The sequence below is a fragment of the Engraulis encrasicolus genome, chromosome 17, assembly GCF_034702125.1.
Source record: "Engraulis encrasicolus isolate BLACKSEA-1 chromosome 17, IST_EnEncr_1.0, whole genome shotgun sequence".
In the NCBI taxonomy this organism is placed as follows: domain Eukaryota; kingdom Metazoa; phylum Chordata; class Actinopteri; order Clupeiformes; family Engraulidae; genus Engraulis; species Engraulis encrasicolus.
In genome coordinates, this window is record NC_085873.1 from 29,697,158 (window position 1) to 29,724,912 (window position 27,755).

General features: G+C 43.9%; 2 protein-coding genes across 2 annotated transcripts in view; both read left to right on the top strand.

The window, feature by feature from the left end:
- baiap2l1a (BAR/IMD domain containing adaptor protein 2 like 1a) overlaps positions 1-2,529 on the top strand; it is a 65,711-nt gene extending 63,182 nt beyond the window's left edge. The window contains exon 14 of the mRNA XM_063220588.1: positions 682-2,529. Within this exon, the coding sequence (XP_063076658.1) occupies positions 682-754 (73 nt within the window). The 3' untranslated portion in view covers positions 755-2,529. The remainder of the gene's footprint in view (positions 1-681) is intronic.
- Positions 2,530-5,238: 2,709 nt separating this feature from the next.
- The window catches only part of tecpr1a (tectonin beta-propeller repeat containing 1a), a 52,508-nt gene continuing 29,991 nt past the window's right edge, over positions 5,239-27,755 (top strand). The window contains exons 1-11 of the mRNA XM_063220590.1: positions 5,239-5,367; positions 7,424-7,656; positions 8,919-9,101; positions 11,227-11,349; positions 14,064-14,189; positions 16,028-16,202; positions 17,230-17,330; positions 17,870-17,971; positions 23,282-23,430; positions 26,409-26,569; positions 26,981-27,544. Of these exons, the coding sequence (XP_063076660.1) occupies positions 7,432-7,656; positions 8,919-9,101; positions 11,227-11,349; positions 14,064-14,189; positions 16,028-16,202; positions 17,230-17,330; positions 17,870-17,971; positions 23,282-23,430; positions 26,409-26,569; positions 26,981-27,544 (1,909 nt within the window). The 5' untranslated portion in view covers positions 5,239-5,367; positions 7,424-7,431. The remainder of the gene's footprint in view (positions 5,368-7,423; positions 7,657-8,918; positions 9,102-11,226; positions 11,350-14,063; positions 14,190-16,027; positions 16,203-17,229; positions 17,331-17,869; positions 17,972-23,281; positions 23,431-26,408; positions 26,570-26,980; positions 27,545-27,755) is intronic.

Sequence of the window (27,755 nt, forward strand, 5' to 3'; positions counted from 1 at the left end):
TAGTTAGTTAGTTTACTGTTATTGGTCTAAAGGGCAGCATTGCTTAGCCTGGCTATCACAACTGAAAGTCTCTTTGCAACTTCAAATCTGGCCAGACAAACCATCTACACAACATGTCAAGTTCCCTGTAAAAGGGATGAGGTCCAGGGGGCGTTTATTCAAAACAGGTTGAGAACTGCTGGTCTAACCGATTTAAGCTTCAACCAGTAGCATACAGCAATATTTCATGACCTGCATCTCCCACAGAGAAATGTTGTAGATGGTCTGGGCCTGGCCAGACTAAAGTGTTGAGACTTGCAGTCGCGATTACCAGGCTAAGTATTGCTTTGTAACCTAACTTTCATTCACTGAAAATCTGTGTCCTCTCTCAGTCCAGAGCTCAGTTCAGTGACTTTAAGGACTTGAATGGCAAACAAACATTGCCAAACAGTAATCAATCAATGACCATTATCAAATCAAACACATAGTACTTTTAAAAGTGAAAATGCGGTTAAGAAGGTTAAATATCATTTACAAATGTAAATAACTCTCTCTCCCTCTCTCCCCTCTCTCTCTCTCTCTCTCCCCTCTCTCTCTCTCTCTCTCCCTCTCTCTCTCTCCCCTCTCTCTCTCTCTCTCTCCCCTCTCTCTCTCTCTCTCTTGCTCTCTCTCCCCTTCTCCCCCTTCATTTTTTCTTACCAGTGGAGGGAACCCTTTCGCTACTGTCAAACTACGGCCTACAGTAACCAATGACAGATCGGCACCTGTGGTCTAGAGCCGTCCCTCTGAGCATTCGACGTGTCCCACGCGGTCCTGCCTTTCCTCCCCTCCTCTCCCCCCTCCCTTGCCTGGGCCAGGGGGGCAGGGTTGGGTCGGACCGGGCCAATAGGGGACATGGAGGTGGCCCCCTACATCCCCAACCCACCACCCCCCCCACCCCCTTCCCCCCTCCAACTGATCGCCTAAACGCAACAGTCCCGCTCTTTTATCCACTCTGTTGCATTCTGGTTTTTACATGTTGCTTTTTTAAACAACGGACATCAGGGAAATTGGGATTGGAAAGGGGGAGGGGGTTGGAAATGGATGGATGGATGGATGGATGAATGGCTGGCTGCATAGATGGATGGATGGATGGATGGATGGATGGATGGATGGATGGATGGATGGATGGATGGATGGATGGAGAGACTGGTGGAAGAAAGGGGTTGGAATCTGGCATAAGGTTCACCTGAAGTTGACCCTGCCTCCAACATAATAAGTTTGCAGTTGTGGAATTTTATGTTTTTTGGGGGGGAACAAACGTCACACAAGATTATTTTAACTGTGTTTTGTGCCATCACCATGTCCATTAAGGGATGGGGCTATATTTATACATATATTATATTTTAGATATAATTTAATAATCTATAGAACTCTATTTTGACGCCGAATTAGTGTGAATATTGTAAGAGTCCTGGCACCAGCCTTTCCTTTTAAAGACAAAGTGCGTTTTTATTTGAAAATAAAGAGTATTGCTGTTGTGTTTTTAAATTGATGTGTTGTTGAACCTTGAATGCCTGAGAATACTTTAATCGTCCATTATGTTCTTTCTTTTATTTTTATTTTAATTTGCTGACGAATGCTGAATGAATGTTTTCTGTATGGATAGCTACCATTCTGGTACTGTAGTGTTTGTATGTGTATTTTTTCACACTTAACCCTTTTTTCCTTTCACTGGGTGTGCACTACATTCAGGTTGTGTCCTCACATGAAATATCGGTAACACTTGACTTGACGACGGTGTCATATGCATGTCATTACAATGTCATAATAGTGTCATGGCACAGTTATGCACGTGTCAAAAACATTATGTCCATGTCACAAACATAATATGACACCGGCATCAAGTAAAGTGTTACCGAAATATCTATACATATTGGTCTGTGAGTGTTCTTGGTGATTCCTCTTGCAAGGATTTGCTCTGGCCAGAGATATGTGTATTGTGAAGATAGTTTGTTTGTGTCCTGGTTTATGGGAATAAAGCAATAAAGGTGTTTTTTTGTGAAGTGACTTGTTGCCTACCTGTAGTTACAAGCAGTTTTGGCTGGCTTTCCTACGGCTGACTTCACGCTGTTCTCATCCATTCCTGAAAACTGATGTGCATTCTTAACCTCAGTGACTTCCTTTTACAGTAAATACCACCCCACCACACCACCCCCCACCCCTCTAGCCATGACGGTGCATATGACAAGAGTTGGAAACGCATATTTTGTTTGTTTTGGAAAAATGTATGGGGAATGGTTTTATTTCGTTTTGTTGGACCACTGTTGTTTTTCTCACCTGTTGCAAATGTTGTGTTATATTCATCACATTTTATGTTTTTTTTATTATTATTAATTAAAAAAATGCACCCTGGAGAGCTTTTCACAATTTTATTCAGTTATTTTTCAAGTATCATTTTGAACCTCCATATGCACATCCTGGGACAGAATGAGACTGTGTATTTGGACAAAGAACCATATTTTGAATGTACAATGACACTTTGTTTAAAATAAAGGTATACTCATGGCTCACTGGACTCATGACGTTTTTATTCAATTATGACAATTTATAGGATACTAGCAAAGTTGTTTTAGCTATGTTTTGATTCCAATCTATTTTTATTTATGTATTGTATTGCGATGCAGTTGGTTCTTTTATACATTTGTTGGACCTTTGGTGCCTTTATTATTTGATTAAGACAGCTGAGAGAAATCCGTAAACAGTAGAAAGAGAGAGACGGGGTAAGGTTGGGAATTAACAAAGGCTGCATTCAAACCGACACTGCAAAAAATCAATTTGCGCATTGTTGTGATTTACAAAGTTTTTTTAAATCAACAAAAAAATTCAGGGACATTATTTAGGTAACAGGTACAGCACTGAGTACCAAGAGTGGCCACCCTTGGCTTCAGTGACTGTTTTGTCAAAAAATATTGACCAGATCATCAGAGAACATGATCTTCCCATGTCCTTCAGAATGGCAGAATGTTTATTTTTAATAAAACCTGATCAAATTCTCATGTTTAAAATGTAAAATGTTTAAAATGCAAATCTAGGATATGGAATTACACAAAAAGCTTGTGTTTTCACATTGGGGTAGGCATGAAATGCATGTTTTCCAGTATTCAGGGTATCTTTTTAAAAGTTTTGAATGTTTGAAGATATTTTTCTTTCAAGTTTTTTTTACTTCAATATGTATCCACATGTTAATTCATTAGGATATACAAGCCATATTTTAGAGCTATTTTGCGCCATCTTTAAAGGCATAATTTCACTCTGACATACAAGGCACAGATTTCATTGAATGGCCCTAATGTTACCCATAGTGGTATGGCATATTAGTATATTGGGCTACAGCGCCCCCCTGAGCAAATGGTTCCTCTAGCAACCCTGTCCCATAAGAATAAGTTAAATGGTAAATGGATTGCATTTATATACCTCCTTTCCACTCCTTCGAGCACTCAAGAGCACTTGACATTGTATGCCTCACATTCACCCATCCACACTCACATCCACACAGCGGTGGAAGTGGCTGCCATGCAGGGTACCATCCTGCCAGCAGGAGCAATTTGGGGTTACATATCTTGCTCAAGGACATATCGATGAGGTCAGGCAGAAAACCTGCAGATGGATGATAGCTTTCCATGGACCACACCACAGACAAAAATGTGTAAGTCATACACTTTCACTTTTTCCACTTAGGCGATATAATGAAGGATTAGATTGAGGCAGAAGACTGAAGGAGGATGGGCCTTCAAGAAATTCTGGTTAAATTTATTAATATAGGCTAGCCATATTCCACAGCTTCATGCATCCTCTTTCAGACGGAATATTGTAGAATTGCCTAGATATGGGTCGAACATTGCATTATTTGGAGTCAAGAGGATGCATGAAGCTGAATGGGAAATGATTAGATACATATTTTAACTATCGACACCAGCTTCAAACCTCTGCACTAGAAATTGGAAATGAATACATCCATAGTAATAACCTGTCCATTTGGCACCACTTTTTCAACAATAACCTGGCCCTCTGCATTAAATGGGGTCCAGAAGGGTACCCTATGTAGTCTATGGAAGTCAATTCTCCAAACGAGTGTCCTCTCCTCTCTCCTCTGTGCTGTAGTCAACTTGGGAAGTCAATTTTATTGGGCATCGATACATTCACATTTCCAACTACAAATGTGATTTATCTGGGGGGGAAAACCTTGCTGCACAAGAGGAGGTTTTGTCTGTTTCAAAGATTGGTTTGAAAAGAAGTGTTGTTTTTAGGCCTATCACATTTGTGTTTTGCATGGTAGATGAATGTCCAATATAAACTTTACAGTCCACAGTGAGGACAGAGGCACGCAAATGAAGAGGCGGCCTAATGACTTTTTTGGATTGAAAGTTCACCTTATATCACTGCTTCTTCTGTCCAAATTATTGCATTGTGCTTTAAAGTGCAGCTCTTTCTTTCTCAGTGGGGGAAAGAAAGAAAATTGCATTCTGAGAATGAGCCCCGTTCTGGTGATTTATTTTCTACACCTGCATTACTCTGGAGTTGACAAACTCGCCGCGACTGCTACAAGCTCTTCTGAAGTCAGAATCTTGGCTTGACACACGCAACCACGGCGAGAACTGCTGCCAAGCAGGACATTTCTGCCACGAGTCCGGGGACTTTCCCCTAGGCCGCCATTGAGAAACCGAGTTCTTCGAGTGTAGCCTAGGAAGCAGATCTTCAGAACACGTAGAAAGTTAAGAGGGGCGATTCGGTTTAATAAGGAGGGACGGTGCATACCCTTCCTGATGACGGTGTTGTAAAAACGATGTTTATTGTTTGATTTCCCTGTTCAAATAATATAATTGGAATATTGAATAGAAGAATGAATTTCAAGTCCTTAGCAATTTACAACTATTTTTTACACTTTCTAGTGCCTCGGCTTTACGTGTCTAATGACGTCACCATTCCGTCTGACATTTTCATTGGTTTGCGTCGAGAATATATTAGCAGCGTTATAGCTCCTATTAGAGATACATTATTTGACTGCTTTTGTCAACAGATGTGTTCTGAACATTGCTACTGTCCAAATATGGCTTCTATTACACATAGTATATAATGTTACTCTCTTTTGCGACTCTCTAATTAGGGGAGTGTTTTGCGCAATGGCGCCACATGCTGGATGAAAAGAGCAACGTTGTCTGCTGTCTCGCGTTCACTCCCACAGCAACTTCATATGCACTACTTCCTGCTTCGGATTAGTGTTGTGTTATGTCAGGTGGCATGATAAGACGAGGACGGGGATAAATGCACTTGCCAGTCTAAATGACTAGCTGTGCACGTTCAAACTAAACTACCTATTTCTTATCGTATGACAGGAACAAGTGAAAGGTAGGTTTCCTTATTTATCACCGCAACTGCTGTCACAGCTTTAGGCAACGGCTTAGCTACGTCAATCTGATGTTTACCTCACTAGCAAAGCCAAGACAGCTAACACACGGCAGTTCACTTGATTCATTCAAACGTTTTGACGCATGTTTTGTTTTGATCGCAGGTAGGCCTATCATGTTCTGAGTGCATCTTATGTGTGATTCAGTGTTCTCACCGACGACAACTTGCATTTGGTGAATGCTGGCGCTGGCAGTGGAAAGAGACAACTTGCAGTCAATCAGTGATGTAGTAGAATATTATGCGCACCTATTATTATTGTTGTGCTTCTGCAAAATGCATGGGAGAATGTGTATACCAAGGTGTGGAAGGAAAGTCAGGGTGTTCGATGTTACCTAGAGCTCTATCTGATTCAGTCTGATCGCAAGAGGTTCTGTAAACCCCGGTGTTTACATCAGTAGGCTACATTCAATACAGGCTATGTATGGCCTATTCGGCATCCAGTCAGCTAATGTTAGGTGTGGTACTAGCGCTGTCAAAGACGTGACACACATGCGGCATGAAGCATTCATCATTGCGGCAGTTACACGAAGCCAACGTCCTTCATTTATTGTAGTCGAGCAGAACACGCTTTCAAGCCAACCCACTTCAGTGTCGTGTACAAACTGCGTAGTCTTTACCTGTTGTTGGCTTTCTAGTCAGGTCCTATTTACGTCTCCAACTGACAGTGCATCAGCCCAGCCCAGTGATCCTTATTGGATACTGGTGTCTGTGTCTTGCACATCTTGCCAGTTCAACCATAGTGTCTCCATAAGCCTGCACTGGGTTCATCAGTTTCAGAGTAGGTATGTGAATAGAATATTCAGTGGTAGAACAACCATATGGTGGTACTTGTTGCTGATGTTGTTATGGTTGTGCTTGGAAGAGGATGCCACTTCTGTTGTTACCACTTGGATCAAATTGGCACAGATGGCACAAACAAAGGGGACTACTGGAGAGAGAGAGAGAGAGAGAGAGAGAGAGAGAGAGAGAGAGAGAGAGAGAGAGAGAGAGAGAGAGAGAGAGAGAGAGAGAGAGAGAGAGAGAGAGAGAGAGAGAGATGGGAGAGAGATGGAAAATGACCCTGGTTGGATTCGGACATGGGTCCTCATGGGCAATGCCTGCCCTGTAGGCTATAGACTATGGTACAGCATGTCAGCTAGGCCTATGTGTCTGTTGTGTGTGCCCCCAGTCCTGGGTATGTCTAGCTTTTGCTGTTGCACCTACACACTCATCAGGCATCAAATCCAAAGGCGCAATACCTCCACTGGAATACCTCCACTGCTGCGTACTTACAGTGGACTGACCTAGGTGCCTGGAGCAACATAGACACTGCATTCAAGCTATTGAGATTTGAGTTTTTATATAAAAATGTGGGTATGTTAGATCTGAATGAACACAGCCTGAGGAGGGTCCTTGCTTTTAAATGCAACTTATTTCATGTTTTTATGTGCTTCGGAGCAGATATTTAGGTTTTTATAGGCTGAGTGCACTCTTTCCCTAAAAGGGCTTAGGCATTCAGCAGGCATTTTTTGCATATGCTTTAGGCTTAAAGGGGCTTATTAGGTACAGTGTAACAAAGCATGTAATAGATTAGTTATGTACAGTGTAAGTACATAATGTTGCATGTTGATACATGAAGTTACACTAAAAAACATCATGAAATGGGTGAAGGAAATTAAGCACTGTGCATGAGATGGATGGATGGATGAATAAACAACAAACACCAATTTTAAATATGATTGATAGATTTCAAGGATGGATGATCGGACTGAATGAGTGAATAGGCTGTTTTTTATGACAATATTGTCTCATTGGTTTATTTATTGCTGCTACTGCTAGTGTATTGTTTTAAAAGCCCTTCTAGGGACGGCCATTGGAATTTAGCTTTTGGCTATAAATGCTACAGTATGATGCTTGCTGTTTGGCTGTTATGCAACCTACATGTGATGTATCTGTCCCGATCAAATAAGCGTAACTAAACTGAACTGTGTCTGTTGCGTGTTCCCCCTGCCTGCAGGCCTGGCCATGCCTAGCTCTCTGCTGTGGGCGGTGGACGTGTACGGCCGCGTCTACAGCCTGTCCACGGCCGCCCAGCAGTGGGACCAGTGTCGCGATGCCGCCATGGAGTTCAAGCGGGTGACGGCCGTGCGCCAGTGCTGCTGGGGCATCGCCTGTGACCACAACATCTACCTGAACGTGCACGCCAGCGACCTGCCCATTCGCTACCAGGAGGACGCCTTCGAGAACCAGGTGTGTGTGCTCTGGCTAGATGCTGGTGTGTGTGTGTGTGTGTGTGTGTGTGTGTGTGTGTGTGTGTGTGTGTGTGTGTGTGTGTGTGTGTGTGTGTGTGTGTGTGTGTGTGTGTGTGTGTGTGTGGTTGTGGGGGTATTTTGTGTGTGTGTGTGTGTGGTTGTGGGGGTATTTTGTGTGTGTGTTTGTGCATCCAACAGCGTGTGTGTGTGTATGCGCGCGCGTGCGCACATGTGCGTGCACACGTATCCAGCAATCTGCCCATCCATTACCAGGAGACCTACAAGAGTGTGTGTGTGTGTGTGTGTGTGTGTGTGTGTGTGTGTGTGTGTGTGTGTGTGTGTGTGTGTGTGTGTGTGTGTGTGTGTGTGTGTGTGTGTGTGTGTGTGTGTGTGTGTGTGTGTGTGTGTGTGTGTGTGCACGAGCGCGCGCACGTGTGTGTGTGTGTATGTTTTGCCCATTAATGAGATAATGGAATTATGTCTGTCTCTGTGACTTCCTTTGGCCATTGATAAGATCTCTGCTGAAGGGTGCTGAATGATCAGTGTATGATCGGTCTGTGAACATAAAAATCCAGGTTTCCTTTCCTGGTTCCTCATGCGTATAGCCTACAAATCATTTTGTGGCTGCCGACTTGGACAAGGATGCTCCTCCAAATAAATGTAACAGAACATTGGAAAACAGCATTGGCTACCACCTATCACTCTGTTTTTTTGTCACCCTTGTGCTTAAATCTCAGTGTGTTTTTTCCGTAATTTCCCCAAAATATCTGTCATCTCAACTATCCCTGGCAAGTCAACAGATAATATACAGATTTTATGTGTGTAGTATACTAATGATGTTAAAATGAAGAGTTCAGATGCAAAACCCCCTAACTCCATTTCTGAAGACCTGCACTTCTGTATTTTTAGAGAACCCCTTTGTTGGTTTGGTTTACATTCATGTACTTGATAATACATATAAATAGTTATATTACATAAATAAAATAAAAAATATGCAATTTTGATAGCTTTGAATTAAATAAAAATGAATTAAGATTATTTTCTGAAAAGGCACTTAGGGGGTTTTGCATCTGAACTCTTCAAATGCACTCTATTTTATACTGCCCATCTTTGCCTATAAGAGTGGATGAATGAGATGGCATTCTTATTATTGACATGAGCAAGTCATCTGCGACATCGGCTGCTCGGTCGGTCAATATTCTAAACCCAATGCGGCCCTTGGGCCAAACTAATTGCCCAGCCCTGCCATATGACACACAGAGGTGGAACCCCGTGGATAGCTTCTCGGAGCGGCTGTTGCCGAGTGACCGCTGGCAGTGGAGCGACGTGACGGGCCTGCAGCACCGGCCCCTGGACGGCTTCCAGCTGCCCTCAGCCAACTGGGAGTGGGAGGCCGACTGGTACATCGACGAGAACTTCGGAGGAGAGCCCACCGACAAAGGGGTGAGTGACACGGTTATGTACAGTGTTATGGGCGGGTAGGGATGAGTGATTGATTATTCAAGATTCAAGGAGTTTATTGTCATTGTCAATGAAGGCAATGAAATTGTGGGTGGAGCAACAACACTGTAGTTTGAAGCGGACCTATAGAAGTAACCAAAAATAAGTAGTCAAATAAAGTCTAACTTCATGAAGTATATCATGAAGTAGCCTATAATAAATTAAAGTAAATAATAGTAATAATACGAGTAATAATAAATGAATCAAGTAAACCAAACAGTAAAATTATAATTAAGTTATTGATTATATTGTAAGAGTTTACGTACCATATGTGTGTGAAATTTCAGAGAGGCACAGGGGTGAGTTTCAGGCTTCTTCTTTGTTTGGGGGGACTGGGGGCTTATTAGGCTTTATTGTGATTGGAAAGTGCAGAGTGGCAGGACAGGAACTGGTTGCATGGCCACGGAAGGTATTTGGGATTAGGGTTACTAGGCAGGAGTTATTGTTCTTTTTTTTGCTTGTTTTGGAGTGGAAGATGTCTTACTCTATGTGCGTGGCCCAGAGACGAAGGGGTGAGCGTCTCTAAAGCCTTTTTAGCCTTTATTGTGATAGGGAAAATACAGTGAAGACAGGAAATGGTTGGGAAACGGCTCAGGCCCAGTGGTGTAGTCTACAGGTATGTGATACGCAGGTATACGCAGTATACCCCACCAGGAAAGGTTGGGGCTCACTATACCCACCTAAAATAGCTAACTGTTCTGTATACCCACTCAAAATTCATTGTTCAATGTTTAGAATAGCACAGCCACATTTAATCAATGGTGACTCGTCATGGAAGCCTTGGAGTTTAACATGACGATATCACAATCAATAATCGTTCGGTAATTGCGGCTGTAAATCCGCCTCTGAAACATCTCTTTCCTTCACGGCCCCCGAGGGGACTGACCCCTAGTTTGGGAACCACTGCGCCCTATGGCTGCCCAAATACTCAGTATTCTCACTACAAAAAAAGTAGACTACACCACTGCCCTGTCCCTATGGGCAAACATGCCAGTGTGTGGTATGGCCTATTAGTGCTGTGTAGTATGCCCATGCCAGTGTGTGGTATGGCCTGTTAGTGCTGTGTAACAGTAGTATGCCCATGCCAGTACGTATGTGGTACGGTGTACCTGTATTAGAATTAGTTATCATCACATCACAGAGTTTCTGTTATTTATTTTGACTATCAACTGGGTAGTGTGGGAGAAGTGTAAAAGGATGAGTTCTTGAATTGTTGAGTTTTGCACGTTTGACTGTGTGAGCTAAATGTAATGTGACATTTGAATTAAAATCCCACATACAGTACTACATACAGTGGACTGTGCTTTGACAATTTGCCAAGGGGAAAAAAGCATTTTCTTTTGTCCCGTAAAGAAATAAGATTGGCATTTATGCACTGGTATTGCATTATATATTGGGCTAAAGAGTCTTAAATACTTCAATTGAATACTGAATTGAAGTGAATGCTTGAGCTGAATACTTGAATTGTACTCTGATCTCTGGGCAAAGTTTAATTCCTAATGCTTTGGCTCAGACCAAAGTTAAAAGGAAGTGATTATGCTGATAAAAGATTGTTTTGAATGGTATTTTGTTCCTGTTTATGAAATATTTGTTCCTGAAAAAGTTTAATATTTTGTCACATGACTGCACTAGGGAATTACACATAGAGGGCACATTTAAAGGAGATCATACATTATATACATACATTATAGCATGTTTTACAATGTGCAATATTTATTATTTAATATTAATTTACATTTAACTGAATCATTCTATATAAATGCATGTATTTATTACTATTTACATTTGTTTATATTTGACTGTATTGTGTGTAGGGGTGTAGTAGGCCATTCTGGGCCTAGCAATTTCTGTCAATAACCAGCTCCAATGGATCCCACCCCCCTCGTGTGTGTGTGTGTCTGTGTCTGTGTGTGTGTGTGTGTGTGTGTGTGTGTGTGTGTGTGTGTGTGTGTGTGTGTGTGTGTGTGTGTGTGTGTGTGTGTGTGTGTGTCTGTGTGTCTGTGTCTGTGTGTCTGTGTGTGTGCGTCTGCGTCTGCGTCTGCGTCTGCGTGGTTATGGTTCTTTACAGGGCTGGACGTACGCCATAGATTTCCCGGCCACCTACACCAGAGATAAGAAGTGGAACTCGTGTGTCCGTCGCAGGCGATGGATACGCAACAGGAGATACAAGGCCAGAGACTCCTGGGCCAAGGTGCGAGCCACAGCACACAGCAGCATGTCGCCTAGTTAAAACGTATTTCTTCAGATGATACCTCTCTACTTACTGCACCGTTGGGCCTTGGCTTATAAGCTTTCGCATCACTTGGGGACCCTTCTCTCCATGACATGAAATTGAAAGTCAAAATAATGGTGTGAAAAAATAAATCATTCATTCATTCATTCATTCATTCATTCATTCATTCATTCATTCATTCATTCATTCATTCATTCATTCATTTATTCATTCATTCATTCATTCACTCATTCATTACTGAAATTATTCTTACAAAGTGAGTTGAGATAGAGTACCCCATAGCCATATGCTTTAGAGCAGCAGTGGTTCTTAACCTTTTTTGAACAAATGTCCGCTTGGCCTCATCACAACCCTCCCAACGCCCCCTTGACCTCATGATAAGCCTGACAACGCCCCCCTTAGTATTAAAATAAACAGATTAATGCTCCCCAATGGCAACTAAGCAGAGCCCCCTTTCAGCTGTATCCTTCTCAACGCCCCCCTAAAGCTCCCCAACGCCCCCTGGGAGGCTGTACCGCCCCCTGTTAGTTGCATCTTCTTCTGGTGTGTCCTCCTGGTCACGTGACTGAAACTCCGCTACTTGGGAAGCTCAACAGTCAACAGGTCGTAACTGAAGATGAACCAAGTCGATTGAAACCTTTTTGTTGTTGATTTGAGTGGCCACCACTGGTGAAATTCATTCCTCATTTTCATGAGATTGAACTTCTGTCTACTTTTTTTTGTTGCTTCGCTCTTCTTAACCCCTCTTCACTTCTGCTCACTTCCCTCAAAGGACTGAGTTGTGCTTTGCATTGCATAGGCTATTCGTACGCATGTGTTCCTAGCACAAGTCAGAGGAATGAGTGGTCTGGCTGATTGATTGAACCTTTGACCTGTAGCATACATAGGCATCTGATAGAGGCAGGTTAATCCCTGGATTAGTTGTAGTATTAGAAGGTGTCGCAGCACTTTTCATATAGACAAAAGCACTTTATTTGATGGTGTGAGTCGCAACCCACAAAAAATGCCCCTGTGCGTTGAAACACAAAGCACCAGTGCAGAAGTGAAAGATTGGGTTGCACTTAATTTGGAGGTGCCATACTGTATGTACCTAAGTGTGACATGAGCCCTTCATACTGTATTCATGACATTTCACACATCATGAACATTTATGATGTAAACACTTGTGTTTCTGACTGCGGTCATTACCATATGCGTCTCACTGGGTGTTTGCTGCATCTCTATCTCAACGCCTATGAACATACAGGGAGGGGTCAGACAAAATATCTGAGACACCTGTCATTTTAGTGTCATTTTGTTCCTCTTGCATCCACGGTTAATCATGTTGGATGTGGTTCATTCTTCTTGGTGGTATGCAGACATTACCTTGGATGCTGTGGCTTTTGATACATCAAAAAGACTTGCTGTCTCGGTCAAAGATGGAACAGCTACACACGTACCAAGAATTTCTCCTTTTGAACTCTGACAGTCACCCATAATGTTGTGTGCATTGCAAAATTTTGAGCAAAACTGTGCTCCTACCCTGCTAATTGAACCTTCACACTTCACTTTACTGGTGCAATGTGCCATTAATGAAGATTGGCCAACAGGCTGGTCCACTTCAGCCATGAAACTTCCCACACTAAAATGACAGGTGTCTCAGATATTTTGTCCAACCCCTGTAAACATTACTATGACCCCGGCTAGCAGTTACTATCATCATGGAAGTGACTAGGACTGAACAAAAGGTTCAATTTGGAGGGCTGCGGTGTTAGCCCAATTTGGTATACTAGTCCGAAGGTGCTCTTTGGTTTTATTGACTCTATTGACTCTGCCCTGGCTGATGAAGGCCAAACCTTGGCCAAAACATGTTGCCGTTTTTAACATTTTAATGATTTAGCCGTGTAACAAAGCTAGTTTAACTATTTGGAAGAGTTCCTTGGATACTTCAACTCCTGACCATCATTAGGGTTGTGGGTGTGCTCTGACTGTCATGTCAATGAGCCTGTCTCTTTGGTGTAACTGTCAGAGCATATCTTTGATCGCCAGGAGGCCTGAGTTCGAACCCAGGTGGATCAACACTCCTCCTTTTCCTTACAATATCATTGCTATGTTTGATCGGTGTCATGTCATGTTCATGATAACATCACTCCTTCAAACACCTTCAAGCTATTCTCTTTTGAAGCGCATAACATCTTTCTTTTTAAGTGCATAACATTAAACGAAACACATTCTGTTTAACTTTTACTTTCATTTTATTATTTGTAGCTCCCTGTATACATGCTGTCCCAGGTAAGACAAAGCGTAGTAGTGAAACCATTTGTGCAAAGTAGTGTGTACCGAAAGTAGTGTGTATCTAATGACCATTAGTGCAAACTAGTGTGTACCTAGTGAACGTTAGTGCAAAGTAGTGTGTGTACTTCATGACTTACCTGTATATCCCTTTAGGTCCTCCTAACTACTCTCCCTCTCCTTGTAGTCATGTGAAGAGCTACCAAACACTCTGCAGCTCTGGAATATAATACATCATTTTAAACCTTGTCTTGTCTGTGCAAGTTTGTGTGTGTAAGGTTGTGTGTGTGTATTTATATGTGTGCCTACATTTTACATTTTTGTATGTGCACTGTATATCTTTCATTCATTATGTCTGTGTGTATATGGGTGTGCCCGTGTGCTTGCTGTTCCACTCCTAGATTCCGTCTGAGCAGGCTGCTGGTCCGCTGCCCGACCCCTTTAACGACATCAGCGCTGGGGGCTGGGAGCTCACCGATGACCCTGCCGGGCGCCTCTCTCTCTGGGCCGTCTCACTACAGGGAAAAGTATGCACCTCACCCTAGTCAACTACCGATTTCCACTCCGTTCTGGGTAACACTTCACAATAACCTTCAGCTAGATGGTTAACTAATGTTAACTAATGGTAAGGTGTTATTATGTGGCCCTGGAAATTGGGGGGAGGGGAGGCATAAGCTCTGCTGCATAATCGTGACTAATAATTGTGATCGTGATTTCGATCTTAATAATCGTGATTATAATTTTTCCATAATCGTGCAGCCCTAATATATTATTGTCATCAGCAAATATTTAGTAAGTGTTGTACAATTGATTTAATAATGATATATCAATGCTTATAATAGTATTATAGATGCACAACAAACATTAGTTAACCATCAGTTAACCATTTATAGCGGAAAGTTATTGTGAAGTGTTACCCAGTTCTGCAATTATCGTGGTTTGCTTATGGTGGGGGGCCTGTTATCGTGGGGTGTTTATCGTGGGCTGAATCTCAATACCTATAAACATAAAATTACAAGAAAAAACATGTGACCCCGGCTAGCGGTTACAACTATAATCATGGAAGTGACCATCACTAGGGCTGTGGATGTGCTCTGACTGTCATGTCCATGAGGCTGTCTCTTTGGTGTAGCTGTCAGAGCACAACTTTGATCGTGGTTACACTACTGCACTTTTCCAAACAAAATGCACCTTGTAATCCGGTGTGCCTTAGGGCTTCCGCACATAGGCTCCGACAAAGTGCTGCGCACTGCTACGCAAAAGTTCGATTCCATTGTTTTCAACAGAACCCAGCACACTGGCGCCGATGTCCGTGGACATTCGCGGATGTCGGAAAGCAATTAGAGACAAGTTCTATTTTGTCGGCGCCGCCCATTGACTATCAATGCTATGTTCGTGTGAAATTTGGTTTGGGGGTCCAAATTATGTCGGAAGCAAAGTGCGCCGCAGTGCTGTCGGAGCCAATGTGCGGCCAGCCTTATGGTCCGAAAAATACAGTGCATGCTGTAAAGTATGCCCATGAATATGATTACACGCCATTACGCATTCACAATACTAAACACTAAATATCTGAAAGTTGATGTTTCACTAAGAGCTCCGCTTGAACTCTGCTGCTATTTCCCGAAGTGGCACACGAGTGGTCAACACTCCTGATCGGGATTATGCGATTATCATTCATTTCATACCTCCAGGGCACGAAAACACTGTGCCCACTCTGCTTACAAGATTTAGTCACAAATTAATCCCAGTCCATGAATAACAAGCTGTGAACCTTGGTCTTGGTCAATGTTAGACATTTTAATTTCAATTATTTATTTCAATAAATTATTCTCTGGTAAAACAAATACAACCAGAGATGGCAACCTAGCCCTCTGGCCATTGCATTACATTGCACTTTGCTGACACTTTCATTTATTCAAAGCGACTTACAGTTATTATTTTTCAGGCTACATTGGTTACAGTCCCTGGAGCAATGTGGGGTTAGGTGCCTTGCTCAAGGGCACTTCATCCATGGATGGAGACGTAGGGAGAAGTCATGGGGGATTCGAATCTGCAACCCCTAGATTGAAAGACCAACTATCTAACCACTAAGCCACGGCTGGCCAATACTAGAAGCACATCATGTTGTGTGTTTTTCGCCTCCCCCAGGTGACTTAAAACACTGCTGCCAGACAATCAAACAGAGAGACAGAAACACAGACAGACAAACAGACAGACAGACAGGGACATTGCAATACCTGACCCAACTGCCTTCGGGGGCCAGGTTATGAATCTTAAATTAAAATGATCCCAAGGAATGGAAAACTTTCAATGCAAGGCATTCATCCTCTCCTCATATTCTTTCCACTCCTGTGCCCAACTGCAGGTGTGGTTCCGAGATGGAATCTGCCACAACAATCCGGAAGGTTCCGCGTGGGAGGAGGTGAACATTCCGGGGGAGGTGGTGCAGATCAGCTGTGGGCCGGTGGATCTGGTGTGGGCCGTGCTCTGGGAGGGACAGCTGCTGGTCAGGGAGGGCATCACACGAGACTGCCCCAAAGGTTGGTCATCCCTTGCCTCTTCGTTATTTGGAATAAATGGCACCAGATTATAGCTTCTTAATCCATCAATCCACCTATCACTGGAAATGTTTTTAATTGTAGGATTTTTTGTGGTCTGTAGCGGCATCCACATTATTATTTTTTTCCCTCTACAAACTATGATTCAAACGAAAGGGAGTTTTTCCTCACCCCTGATGCCACCAGGGGCCGCATCTGAGCGCCCAATCTCTGTGTGACTATCTATGACTTATGCTAGACCCAGCCACTATGGACCACCTTACGCATCTAAGAATCCCGGTCCTAACCTACGTTGACCCTACGACTCTACGATCTCTTTCTATCTCTTCTTCCTCTGCCTTCCTGCTATCTCTGCCTCTCCTCTCTTCCTCTCCTTTTAAATGCACCTCTAACAATTATGTTCTTTTTTTCTCATTTGTTAAGCACTTTGAGTTGTATCCCTTGTATGATACAGTGTTATACAAATACAATTATTATTATTAAATTATTACTATTATTACCCCACCCATTTCCAATCTGCTAGTTCTTGTTAGGCTGCCCATAGCCTTACTGAATGATTAAGCATTTACAACTGCTAACTAAATGGTGATGATGCCGCCCTTATAACCGTGTTTAATAAGATGGATAGGATATGATGTTTCACGTTTATTCAGGGTCTACATAAGGCCTCTTGGCAAAGTGCTACCAGGACACATTTTGCTCTTATGACTATTTTGGCAGGTATAACTAGCACGATACAATATGTGATGTTAAGTGTGTGTGTGTGTGTGTGTGTGTGTGTGTGTTTGCATGTGTTTGCATGTGTGTGTGTGTGTGTGTGTGTGTGTGTGTGTGTGTATGTGTATGTGTGTGTGTGTGTGTGTGTGTGTGTGTGTGTGTGTGTTTGCATGTGTGTGTGTGTTTGCATGTGTGTGTGTTTGCATGTGTGTGTGTTTGCATGTGTGTGTGTGTTTGCATGTGTGTGTGTTTGCATGTGTGTGTGTGTGTGTGTGTCTGTGTGTGTGTGTAGGGAACTCCTGGGTGGTGGTTGATTCTCCCAGTCCGGACATAGGAGCCATCCATGTCGCCGTGGGGGTCAACGTGGTGTGGGCCATCACCAAGGATAACAAAGTAAGTGTGCATTGTGCATTTTCCTTGTGCAAAAGTGTTTATGTGCATTTTCTTTCTGTTTCTCCTGCAGTATTTCGGTTGCCTCTGAATTTTGGCGTCACTGATGACACCATCCAATGGCCTGACAGAACAAGACAGGTTGGGGACGATGGGCATTAGCCTGGCCGCGCCCTCCTTATCAGGCCAGGACAAATACAGATATAGTTTCTGAGCTCTGTAAAAATCAGGAACCCCTCTCACTTCGTCGGGAAGCAAACAACCATTAGTAAACCAAGGGAGGCGGGTCAACCATGCCGTTTGGGAAATGTTAATTGATATGCTCTTGGTCAGACCATGTCTCGAAGAGATATGAAAGTCGATGATTATCAGGCTAGATGGGCATGGCATGGGGGTTGTATATGGGTGGTGGCTAGGATTCTTATGTGCTGCTGGGTGGAGTGGTGTATTTTGAGTAGTGTTGATGGGAATTGTGATTGGTGGTGGTGTGTGTGTGTGTGTTATGTGTGTGTGCGTGCATACGTGTGCTTCTGTTTTGGCAGGTGTGGTTTCGGCGGGGCGTGAATTCCCATAACCCCTGTGGCTCCGGCTGGATCGGCATGGTGGGGGAGATGGTCATGATCAACGTGGGACTAAATGACCAGGTAGGACAGCATTGCGTGTGTGTGTGTGTGTGTGCGTGTCTGTTCATGTGAATATATTAGGGCTGTAACGATATTGTATCGAACCGAGAAATCATGATACACAGAGTCACGATACTGTATCGTGATACAAAGAGGCAGTATCGTCATACGCCCTTTTAACGTTTTGATACCCATCTTCTCAGAAAACAACCACATGATATGAAGTGGTAGTGCTTCCAAGCATCATCATTATATAGAAACTTCAAAAAAATATTTGCAGCCTCTTGTAACCTATTCTACATTTGAACTATCATAGTTTTTATTCATAAAGATTATAATGTTGGCAAATGTAAAATCAAGGGCTGTATCGAACCATAGGTCATGAATCGTGATACAAACCGAATGGTGAGTTGAGTGTATCGTTACAGCCCTAGAATATATGTGTTTGTTGTTGTGCGTGCGTGCCTGTTACTGTGTGTGTGCCTCTGTGTGTGTGTGTTGACCCGGTGGGGCAACAGGAGGGGAACACTATACGGCATGTATATACACCTCATTCGCGAGAGGGGTCCACCCCCAGAATATGTGTTTCTTAGATGCAATTTCCTGCATTATAACCAAATTGCGTCTCGTCTCAGTTCAATGCGAAACCGTACTTTTGTTTCTAAATGTAGGATAATTACGTTTTTCAAGGGACGGTTGCCAGCACTACTACACACACATTGATTCGGCTTCAATTGAAGGCTTTGTATGCATTAATTATAACCAGAGCCATGAAATTCTGAGTTGGGACTACAGGGATACAGTAGGCCTAAGTCTGTTGGTAACATGATTCACGTAGATAAATAATTCTAGGCAGCGGCTCTCATGGGCAGTCTCATGGGCAGTCTCTCTGGGCAGTCATGGGTGAGCGGTTAGGGCGTCAGACTTGCATCCCAGAGGTTGCCGGTTCGACTCCCGACCCGCCAGGTTGGTGGGGGGAGTAATCAACCAGTGCTCTCCCCCATCCTCCTCCATGACTGAGGTACCCTGAGCATGATACCGTCCCACCGCACTGCTCCCCATGGGGCGCCACTGAGGGCTGCCCCCTTGCACGGGTGAGGCATAAATGCAATTTCATTTTGTGCAGTGTTCACTTGTGTGCTGTGGAGTGCTGTGTCACAATGACAATGGGAGTTGGAGTTTCCCAATGGGCTTTCACTTTCGCTTTCACTTTTCACTCTCTGTTCGCTAGAGACTAACACAGAATCACTACATGCATAACAAGCAAAAATGAAGTAGAAGTGAATTATGTTTACCTGTACTGCTCTTTTTGTGTTCTACGACCACTTCCTGGAATTATATATTGGATGGCTATGTGTCAAAGACCCTATGAGCCGCCTAACTAGGATTAGCCTAAATCTTACTTCCATGGCTCTGGTTATAACTCTTACGAATGCTAATACCTTTTTTGTCCACGGAGTAGAAATTTGTCTTCAGTTCCACCACAAACATGTAAACATTGAAATCACTATCACAATACGCAATTCAAGCCTTCAAGCAATTCTACCAAATCTCATGGGTCCAACTAGCTAGCTGGAGGAACTTGAAAACAGTGAAACTCAATTACTTAACTCCAAGGGAGGTGTAAATTGATCTTATTTCCAGAAATAATACAGTACAATATATGAGTTTGATCAATGAAAAAAAATCACAGCCTCTCGTTGACAAAGAGCAGTAACTATGCCAACTCTGAAACTGAGAAAAATGCCTTCAAACCCTATTAGATTGGATATTGTTATTACTGCAAATTAGACATGGCAATATCTAAAACAGGAAACATTTGGACCATAAGGCTTTGTCACAAGACAAAGATGATGTGTGGAAGGAACATTTTCAGTCTAAACTCCATTTTAACAAAATAAGTAGTTAGTACTGCACTTTGCCCATAGTAAAGATGCCCTGGGGCAGGGGGTTGGATGGTTTGAGGGAGGGTGAGTTCTGGGAGGGCTTGACGGTGGAGTGGGGAGTGATGGGATTGGGTGTCGAGTGTTTTTGCTATGGGGGAGTTGAGTCTCGTGTGTGTGTGGGTGTGGGTGTGGGTGTGGGTGTGTGTGTGTGTGTGTGTGTGTGTGTGTGTGTGTGTGTGTGTGTGTGTGTGGGTGTGGGTGTGGGTGTGGGTGTGTGTGTGTGTGTCTGCTGAGTGGTTGAGATCGGAGCTGCAAGAGCCTCCATCCGTCATGCACACGCACATACACACACACACACACACACACACACACACACACACACACACACACACACACACACACACGCATGCCTAGGGACAGGGAGTAACGAAAGGGTCCGTTGTCCTGGGCCCAGGGAAAAGTGGTGCCCAGGATTGTGTCCCATTTACAATGTACACATATGTATTGAGTGGGGGGACCTTTCAGATGACTGTGTCCTGGGCCTGGCCAAAGCTGACATCGGCCCTGCTATGGATGCCCACACCCACATACTGCACACATGTTTGCAGACACTCATAAACCAACATATATCTGGCCAGTATATCTGTCTGTGTACCTGTCTCTCTGGCTATCAACCTGTCTTTCTGTGTGTATATCTGTCTCTCTCTGGCTGTCTTGCCACACATGTACAGTATGTAATATGATCGTCCTGGATGCTACACACGCACTAATGCATGTACAGTGCTGTGCAGATGTTTTTGCCCTCCCTATTGATTTTTTAAACTTTTTTGCACATTTGGCACACTTAACATTTTCAGATCACCAAACAAATATAAACATTATACAAGGATGATCCAAGCAAACATAAAATGCAGTGTTTCAGTGGCTATTTCATTTGTTAAAGGGGCATTCCACCGGTGGAGACATGAATATGTATTGAAAGTGGGTAATATATGGTTGTAGAATAGTAGCATCAATTTTTAATGTGGTGCCTTCTTGGTCGAGAAAAGGCAGAAAATGAATTTTTAGTGCTTGTGGATTTGTGACAACAATCCCCATAATGCATTGCAATGCTAAAGTTCCACAGGCCACACCCAGACAGCTCTGCCAGTGAGTTACTGGAGCCTCAATGCCAGTGATTTCAAAAGCACTGGCACATTGATCTGTGATAGGTCTGTTAGCGCATTAGGCAGTCCCTCCAGGATTTTGCACTGGGATTTTGTGATTTTTGCGGTCAAAATGTCTGATTTTGTGGCGGCATTTTCTCATTTTTTGCAAAGATTTTGCGGCATTTTCTCATTTTTTGCAAAGATTTTGCACCCCTTCCTGGGTTTTTTTGGTAACTGAAAACCACAATCAGTCTAAGCAGGCTTAAGACAAAAGAGAGAGAGAGATTCAGAAACACACTTCCTTTTAATTTTCTGTTGAAATCCCAACACAAATTACATTTACAAAAGTTACATTTGGCCATGGGGGTAATTCAGGTGGCAGGCAAGTTCAGATGTATCCAGCAGGAAATTTGTCTTGGACAGTCAAAAGCTGTAAGCGACAGCAACAGTCAAAAAAGCTGCACATACAGCCACATTTTGAATATTAGGAGTAAAACACTACAAATATGTTGTCACACAAAAGTGTTGAAAAACACTCGGTAGAAAAACACTTGTCACACTACAAAGCTGTTCATCACAATAGTGATAACACACCCACTCATAAAGTGCAGAGGAAAAACATTTTTACAGTGGAAAAAAAAGAAAATAAGACTTTCCAATTTAGATGTCTACTTCAATTGGCTCATCTGATTCCAAGACACCACACTGAACTCTCTGATTGTAATACAGGAACACAAGAGCCTTCATGTTCCTACATGATGTTGCCCTCCTCCTGTTAGAGAGAATGAGTTTATATATGCCCTCTTGGTTTCTGGACAGATTTTATGTAATCCCCTTTTCACTTTAATATGAGTGCAGAGCAATTTTCTCCCTCCCTGAAGTGGTATTTCATGTGTGCATGCTTGCTGTCACCTATTTGAAGTGATGTTGGTTTGGGATTTCATGGAGGACTTTTTTAATGCCGCTGTGAGAAGTAGACAGAACAGCGGTTTGCGGGCGTTTGGCGTTTTCACGTGGATGATATTGTCTTCGTGGACGTTACAGACATCCCTAGTTCCAAAAAATAAAGAAGGAGACATCTACTGAATGGACCGAAAAGCGCGCTCTCTGTCTAGCGGCCGCGCTGAACAGACCATTTGAGAAGACGCGCCTGCACTCAGGTTAAACAGGCACACAGCATTCACTCTCCCCTCGAATGTAATCTCGGCAATGAAATCTAATCGAAGTAGCCAACTCCACGCTCAATGCGGGAGTTGCATCTTGCCTGCACTTCTCAGAGCATATGAAAAAAGCAGGGGATTGCCGGTGTTCGGGCTGTTGTTTTCTTCTCTGGCTGTTTCTTTCGAGTGGTGACGCTGCCTGTAGGCCTACTAACTGAACATATAGCGCACGGTATCGGCAAACGTCTCGTGTCGTCCTATTTTTGTGCTCCGATGTTATGACTTATGGAGTTTGAGTGAGGCGCAGTTATCCTCCTTATTTGAAGACGTCGTTGTGTTTATGGTCTATTTAGGCCTACAGTGTAGACGCCTGGACTTAGCCTGTCAGATTCTGGGTATCCGTAGGGAACTTTTTTTTTTAAGTGTCCGACCGCGATGGACCTATTGAGCACCCCTGCCACAGAATGTTGAAGGGGACAAAGGGGAAATTTTGCGGGAAAAATGCGGCTTTACAGGAATTACGCGGCATCGTGAAATTATGCGGAATATCATTGAATTTGCATGAATCCACGCGATTGCTGAATCGCGAAAAACTGGAGGGACTGATTAGGTCCAACCCCCTAATGGCGGGGTTGAAAGGTTGGGAAAAAGGCTTGTAGTCTCAACAGAAATCCACCTCTCTTACACTTCCTCCTACAATGATGCAAAATGATGCTTTTTACATCATTGTAGGAGGAAGTGTAAGGAAGGAAGAAGTGGATTTCTCCTGTCTCAGGGGGAATTGAGAGAGTGTTGCACGACCATTCAAAAGTATTACTGGGTATCTAGCAATGGGTTAGCCTAATGCAAATGGGTGGATTGTCCCTTTAAGAGAATAATACCCTAAAACCTGCATGAGCAAACATATCCATAGGTGTATTGATATTTTGGAAAAGTCATTGGTTTTGGCCTCTTGTTTACATGTAAACATTGATTTTAGAATGTGTATTTCAAAACTACGGTTTTGAAAATATCCCATTTAGTGGGCTAAAACGCACCTGAGTTTTTATTCTTATCCACATGCCGCGTAAACGAATAAAAAACATCCACATGCGATGCGTATAACCAGCCCCTTCAATACATCTCTTGTTCCCCCAGGTGTGGGCCATCAGCTGTGAGGACCGGGCCGTGTACTTCCGGCAGGGCGTGACGAGCAGCGAGTTGAGCGGTAAGGCCTGGAAGGCCGTGTCTGTACCCAGAGACTCGGACCGCTCCGCCTCCAGCGCCAGCAACGGCAGCATGCACAGGTGGGGAGCTGAACTACTGAACGCTTTCATCCCGACCGAGCCCCTTTCCCAAAAAGGGCTTAGCCATTCAGCAGGCGTTTTTTTACAGGTGCCTTAGGCTTAAATGGGTTAAAGCAAAGTCATTTTCCCATAAGTCATTTCACTCCACGGCCATCTTTGCGACGCCTCGGGGCACCTATTTTCAGATGAGTAAAGCCATGGGCATCTCAGAATGAATGGGAAAAACAGGAGTGGGATGACTGAGCAATATTAATAGCGGTGTCAACAATGATCGATTCGGCGATCCGGGGCATGGACAATCCAGATCCAGATCCGGCAAGTTCCAGAATCAATCCGGCAATTTTTTAAAGTTTCAATTACTTCCACGGATATTTCGGGAGCAAATGAATGTTAAATTAAATAAAAACACTTCAAAACATTGCAAGACTGATACAGACTGATACAGAAAACAGCCAATAAATTGTTGCTCAGTATCTGACTACTTGTATTTCCTCATCATGGCTGAACATTTGCTTTGCGTTCAGTAGAAATGTAATGCATTGCAATGCATTGTAGAATTGAATCGAATCGGATTGGATCTAATAGAATCGAATCGAATCGGATCTACTACCTCCCGAATCGTGATCGAATCGGATCGTGAGGGCAGTGCCGATCCACACCACTAAATATTAAGGAAGAAAATGATGGATATTAAGGAAGAAGATGACTGAGCAATACACAAACCTTCTGTTTGGAATCACAATGAAAACCAAAGTATATTGGCTATCTAGGATTGGCTGTATATAGGAAAGTAACGGCGTAAAACATTGTTTTATTGCTGATCATTTTGAACTGCGCATGTGCAGCACTTCACGACAAGACGTTCTGCTTCACGGCCTGCAGGATCAGGTGGCGCAAACTCTGTGGCAACCCCATGTGAGTCGCTACCCCATGTGAGTAGCTACTCAATGTGAGTCGCACATGTCATCTGCCACCGACTGGCAGCAGATATTCCGGAGGAGGGGGGCGCTGTAGCGCAGCGCGCTAAGCCCCCCACATTGGGCTTGCATGCCCACCCACGGGGACCCCGGTTCGAGTCCGGCCGGGGTCATTTCCCGATCCTCCCCTGTCTCTCTGTCCCATTCGCTTCCTGTCACCATCTTCAACTGTCCTGTCAAATAAAGGCATAAAAGCCCCTAAAAATATATATATAAAAAAAAGATATTCCGGAGGCATACCGATTAGGTTTGAGCTGTCGTAAAAGCTTACGCATTGATGCGGCGAGATGATTGGATAAATGACAGCGCAGCTCTGCAAGCAATTAAATCTTGTTGCCAGACAGGTGGGAGATGTACAGGCACATGCCATGTTGGCGTTATGAATGGTCCCTGTTAATTTCTATCAACGCTTTTTTGAGTGCTTAATCTCCTCATATAAACTGTCTCTGTTTTTTTGTTTTGTTTGTTTTTTTGGGCTTTTCAACTTTATTCTTGACAGGACAGTGAAGGACAGACAGGAAATGAGTGGAGAGAAAGGAATTGGCAAATGACCCGGGCCAGAATCAAACCCGTGCCACCGGCGTAGTAACACAGTGCCCTACCACAGCAAGGCCAAAACTGTCTCAGGTTAAAGGGCCTGAGCCAGGTCCTGCAAATGAATGACAGGTCTTGCAGTCCCCCGTGTAGACGTGTTGAAGGGGTTAATTGGCACAAATCAAGCCAGAACAAGACTCAGCGGGCCGCCACACTGAGTTATTTAGACCGTCTGAGTCTGCCCAGAGACTCATGTCCAGTCACACGGTCGCGCTAGCATGTACAGGTGGGGTAGACCTAGTTGTCACGGCAACCTAAGCTGGGTTGTCAGACCGACCTCATGTACTTTTGTTATGGTGCACTCTGTCTCTACAAACAACATTCAGGTTGGACTGACTTCAGGTCATCCAGAAATACAACAGAAAGCCAGCTCCATACACTGCATTTGCCAAGCTCAGAGTTGAGGCTACAAATTAACCCATTTAAGCCCTTCTTGGGAAAGGGTGCCCTCTGCCTATTGCTGTAAATCCTAAATATATCAGCCTCCGAAGCACATAAAAACATGAAATAAGTTGCATTTAAAAGCTAGGACCCTCCTTTTGCATTAGAATGTGTTCATTCAACTCTAACATACCCACGTTTTTTAATAAAAAGCCCTTAAATCTCAAGAACCTGAATGCAGTGTATGCGGTATGTGTCTCCAGGCTACAATGGCGTAGAGGACAGTTGATGTTGTGCTGTATAAACAATGTTCACCAACCTGTTTGATATGTAGATCCCTACAGATTATTACATTTGATAAATTCATTGCAGCAGCATCAAATTGAATATGAGAATTTAGGATCAATTGTGGATCAGACAAAAAACACATCCACATTTCCTTTTTTCCCCACACTTGTCAGTTGTAAAATGAGAAACGAGTGGAACTCGATGCGTAATTATTCAAGACATTAAAATTAGGGGTGGGCGATATGACAATATAAATCGTGAATCGTGATATCGGGTAGAAGATCGTCTCGAATCTGCCAAAGTGGAGAAATCGTATAGATCGTCTTGCAGTGAGAATGTTTGCTATCAGTATCAGAGTGATGTTTACTTACTTGTGTTGTTGTCTTTACTTTTATTCTTTACATTATTGTATTCCAATTGTGCACTTTGAGAGTGTCATCAGTGTGTTGTGTTCACATTGTATTAACTGCAAATTACAAATTGCAAGTTTATGAAAGCAATGTTTTTATTGTTTTTTTTATTGTGCGTGCGTGCATGCGTGTGTGTGCGCATGTGTTTGCCCATGTACGCTATGTGTGTGTGCACACACATGTGTGTGTGTGTGTGTGTGTGTGTGTGTGTGTGTGTGTGTGTGTGTGTGTGTGTGTGTGTGTGTGTGTGTGTGTGTGTGTGTGTGTGTGTGTGTGTGTGTGTGTGTGTGTGTGTGTGTGTGTGCATGCATCTGTATGTGTGTCATAGTGCCGGTTGCTTCTTCGGGGGAGAGGTGCGTCTCCAATCCCAGGCCTCCGTCCTGAGTGATGTGGACTCGGACTCGGAGCGGAGAGGCTCCGTGGGTGGACTCCTTCCCGACCCAGACACCTCCCCCATTCCCATGGGAACCACCATCAGCACTGCCACAGGTTGTCCTTGTTTTGTTTTTTGTTTTTTGAAAATCCCACCTGTGAAACTCTCATTATCCGTTACATTAAACTGACATATTTATCCAAAGCGACTTACAATTATTTTGAGTGGGGTTTGGTGCCTTGCTCAAGGGCACCTCAGCCATGGAGTGAGAGAGAGGGTGAGACGGGGAGAAGTGTGGGATTCGAACCAGCAACCTAAAGCCCATCTCCTTAACATTGACTGCCAGCCACGTTAAATTCATGTATGTGTAGAAAGCTGCCATTTTTTCACAAATTTGTAGAGATGACCCAAGGCTAAAAAAAATGACGACTTGAAATTACTCTTACGTCAATGGCAGTTATTGAACCACTAGGCCACGGCTGCCCTGTAATAACAACGCCCCCTCCACCTTCCTTCCCTCTCCACAGACGTCGACATGCCCAAGCCCCGCATCCCCAAGGTCACGAGCGACAGCTTCATCTCCGAGCTGGTGTCGGACCGCGAGGGCCAGGTGGGGCGGCGAGACGGGCCCCCCTCCACCTCCTCCATCATCCATGAGGAAGGGGAGCAACCATCGCTGATGGGAGAGGGGAGCGAGGTGGAGAATGTTGACCTGGGAGGCGATGCTACATCGGGGGCAGATGCAGCAGCAGCAGCAGTGGGGGCGCCCCCTACTCTGGTGCTCTCCCCCAGCCAGTCCTCCTCCGGAGGCCCTCAGTGGAGCAACGTGGACCTGGAGGAGGCGCAGCATCTCAGCCCAGAGGAGGTGCAGAGGCTGGGGGATGGGCTGACTCACCTGACTGTGGGTGGGGGAGGCGGCGCGGCAGGAGGGGACGGAGGGGCCGATAGCTGTAGCTTGTCGTCGGTGGTGACGTACCACATGGGGCTGGAGGAGCTGTACGGGCCGGACGAGCGCCCGCTCTGGGCGTGGGTGAGCGGCGGAGCCTGCGCCGTGGACTGCCACTCCCCGCTCGCCTGGTTCAACTCCATAGGTGAGGTTTTTTATTTTTTATTAATTATTTACATCTACATACAAAGTTACAAGCATAAAAAGAGACAAACAGCAAAATAATAACAAAACAAAAACAAAAAGAACAGCTCATGGGTCCATCAACTTCATTATTTTATAAATGATCAAGTCTATTCATCCATCATTAGTTTAGTGGTATCATCTTTGTCTTTGTGCCAGAGCCATTTCTCCTA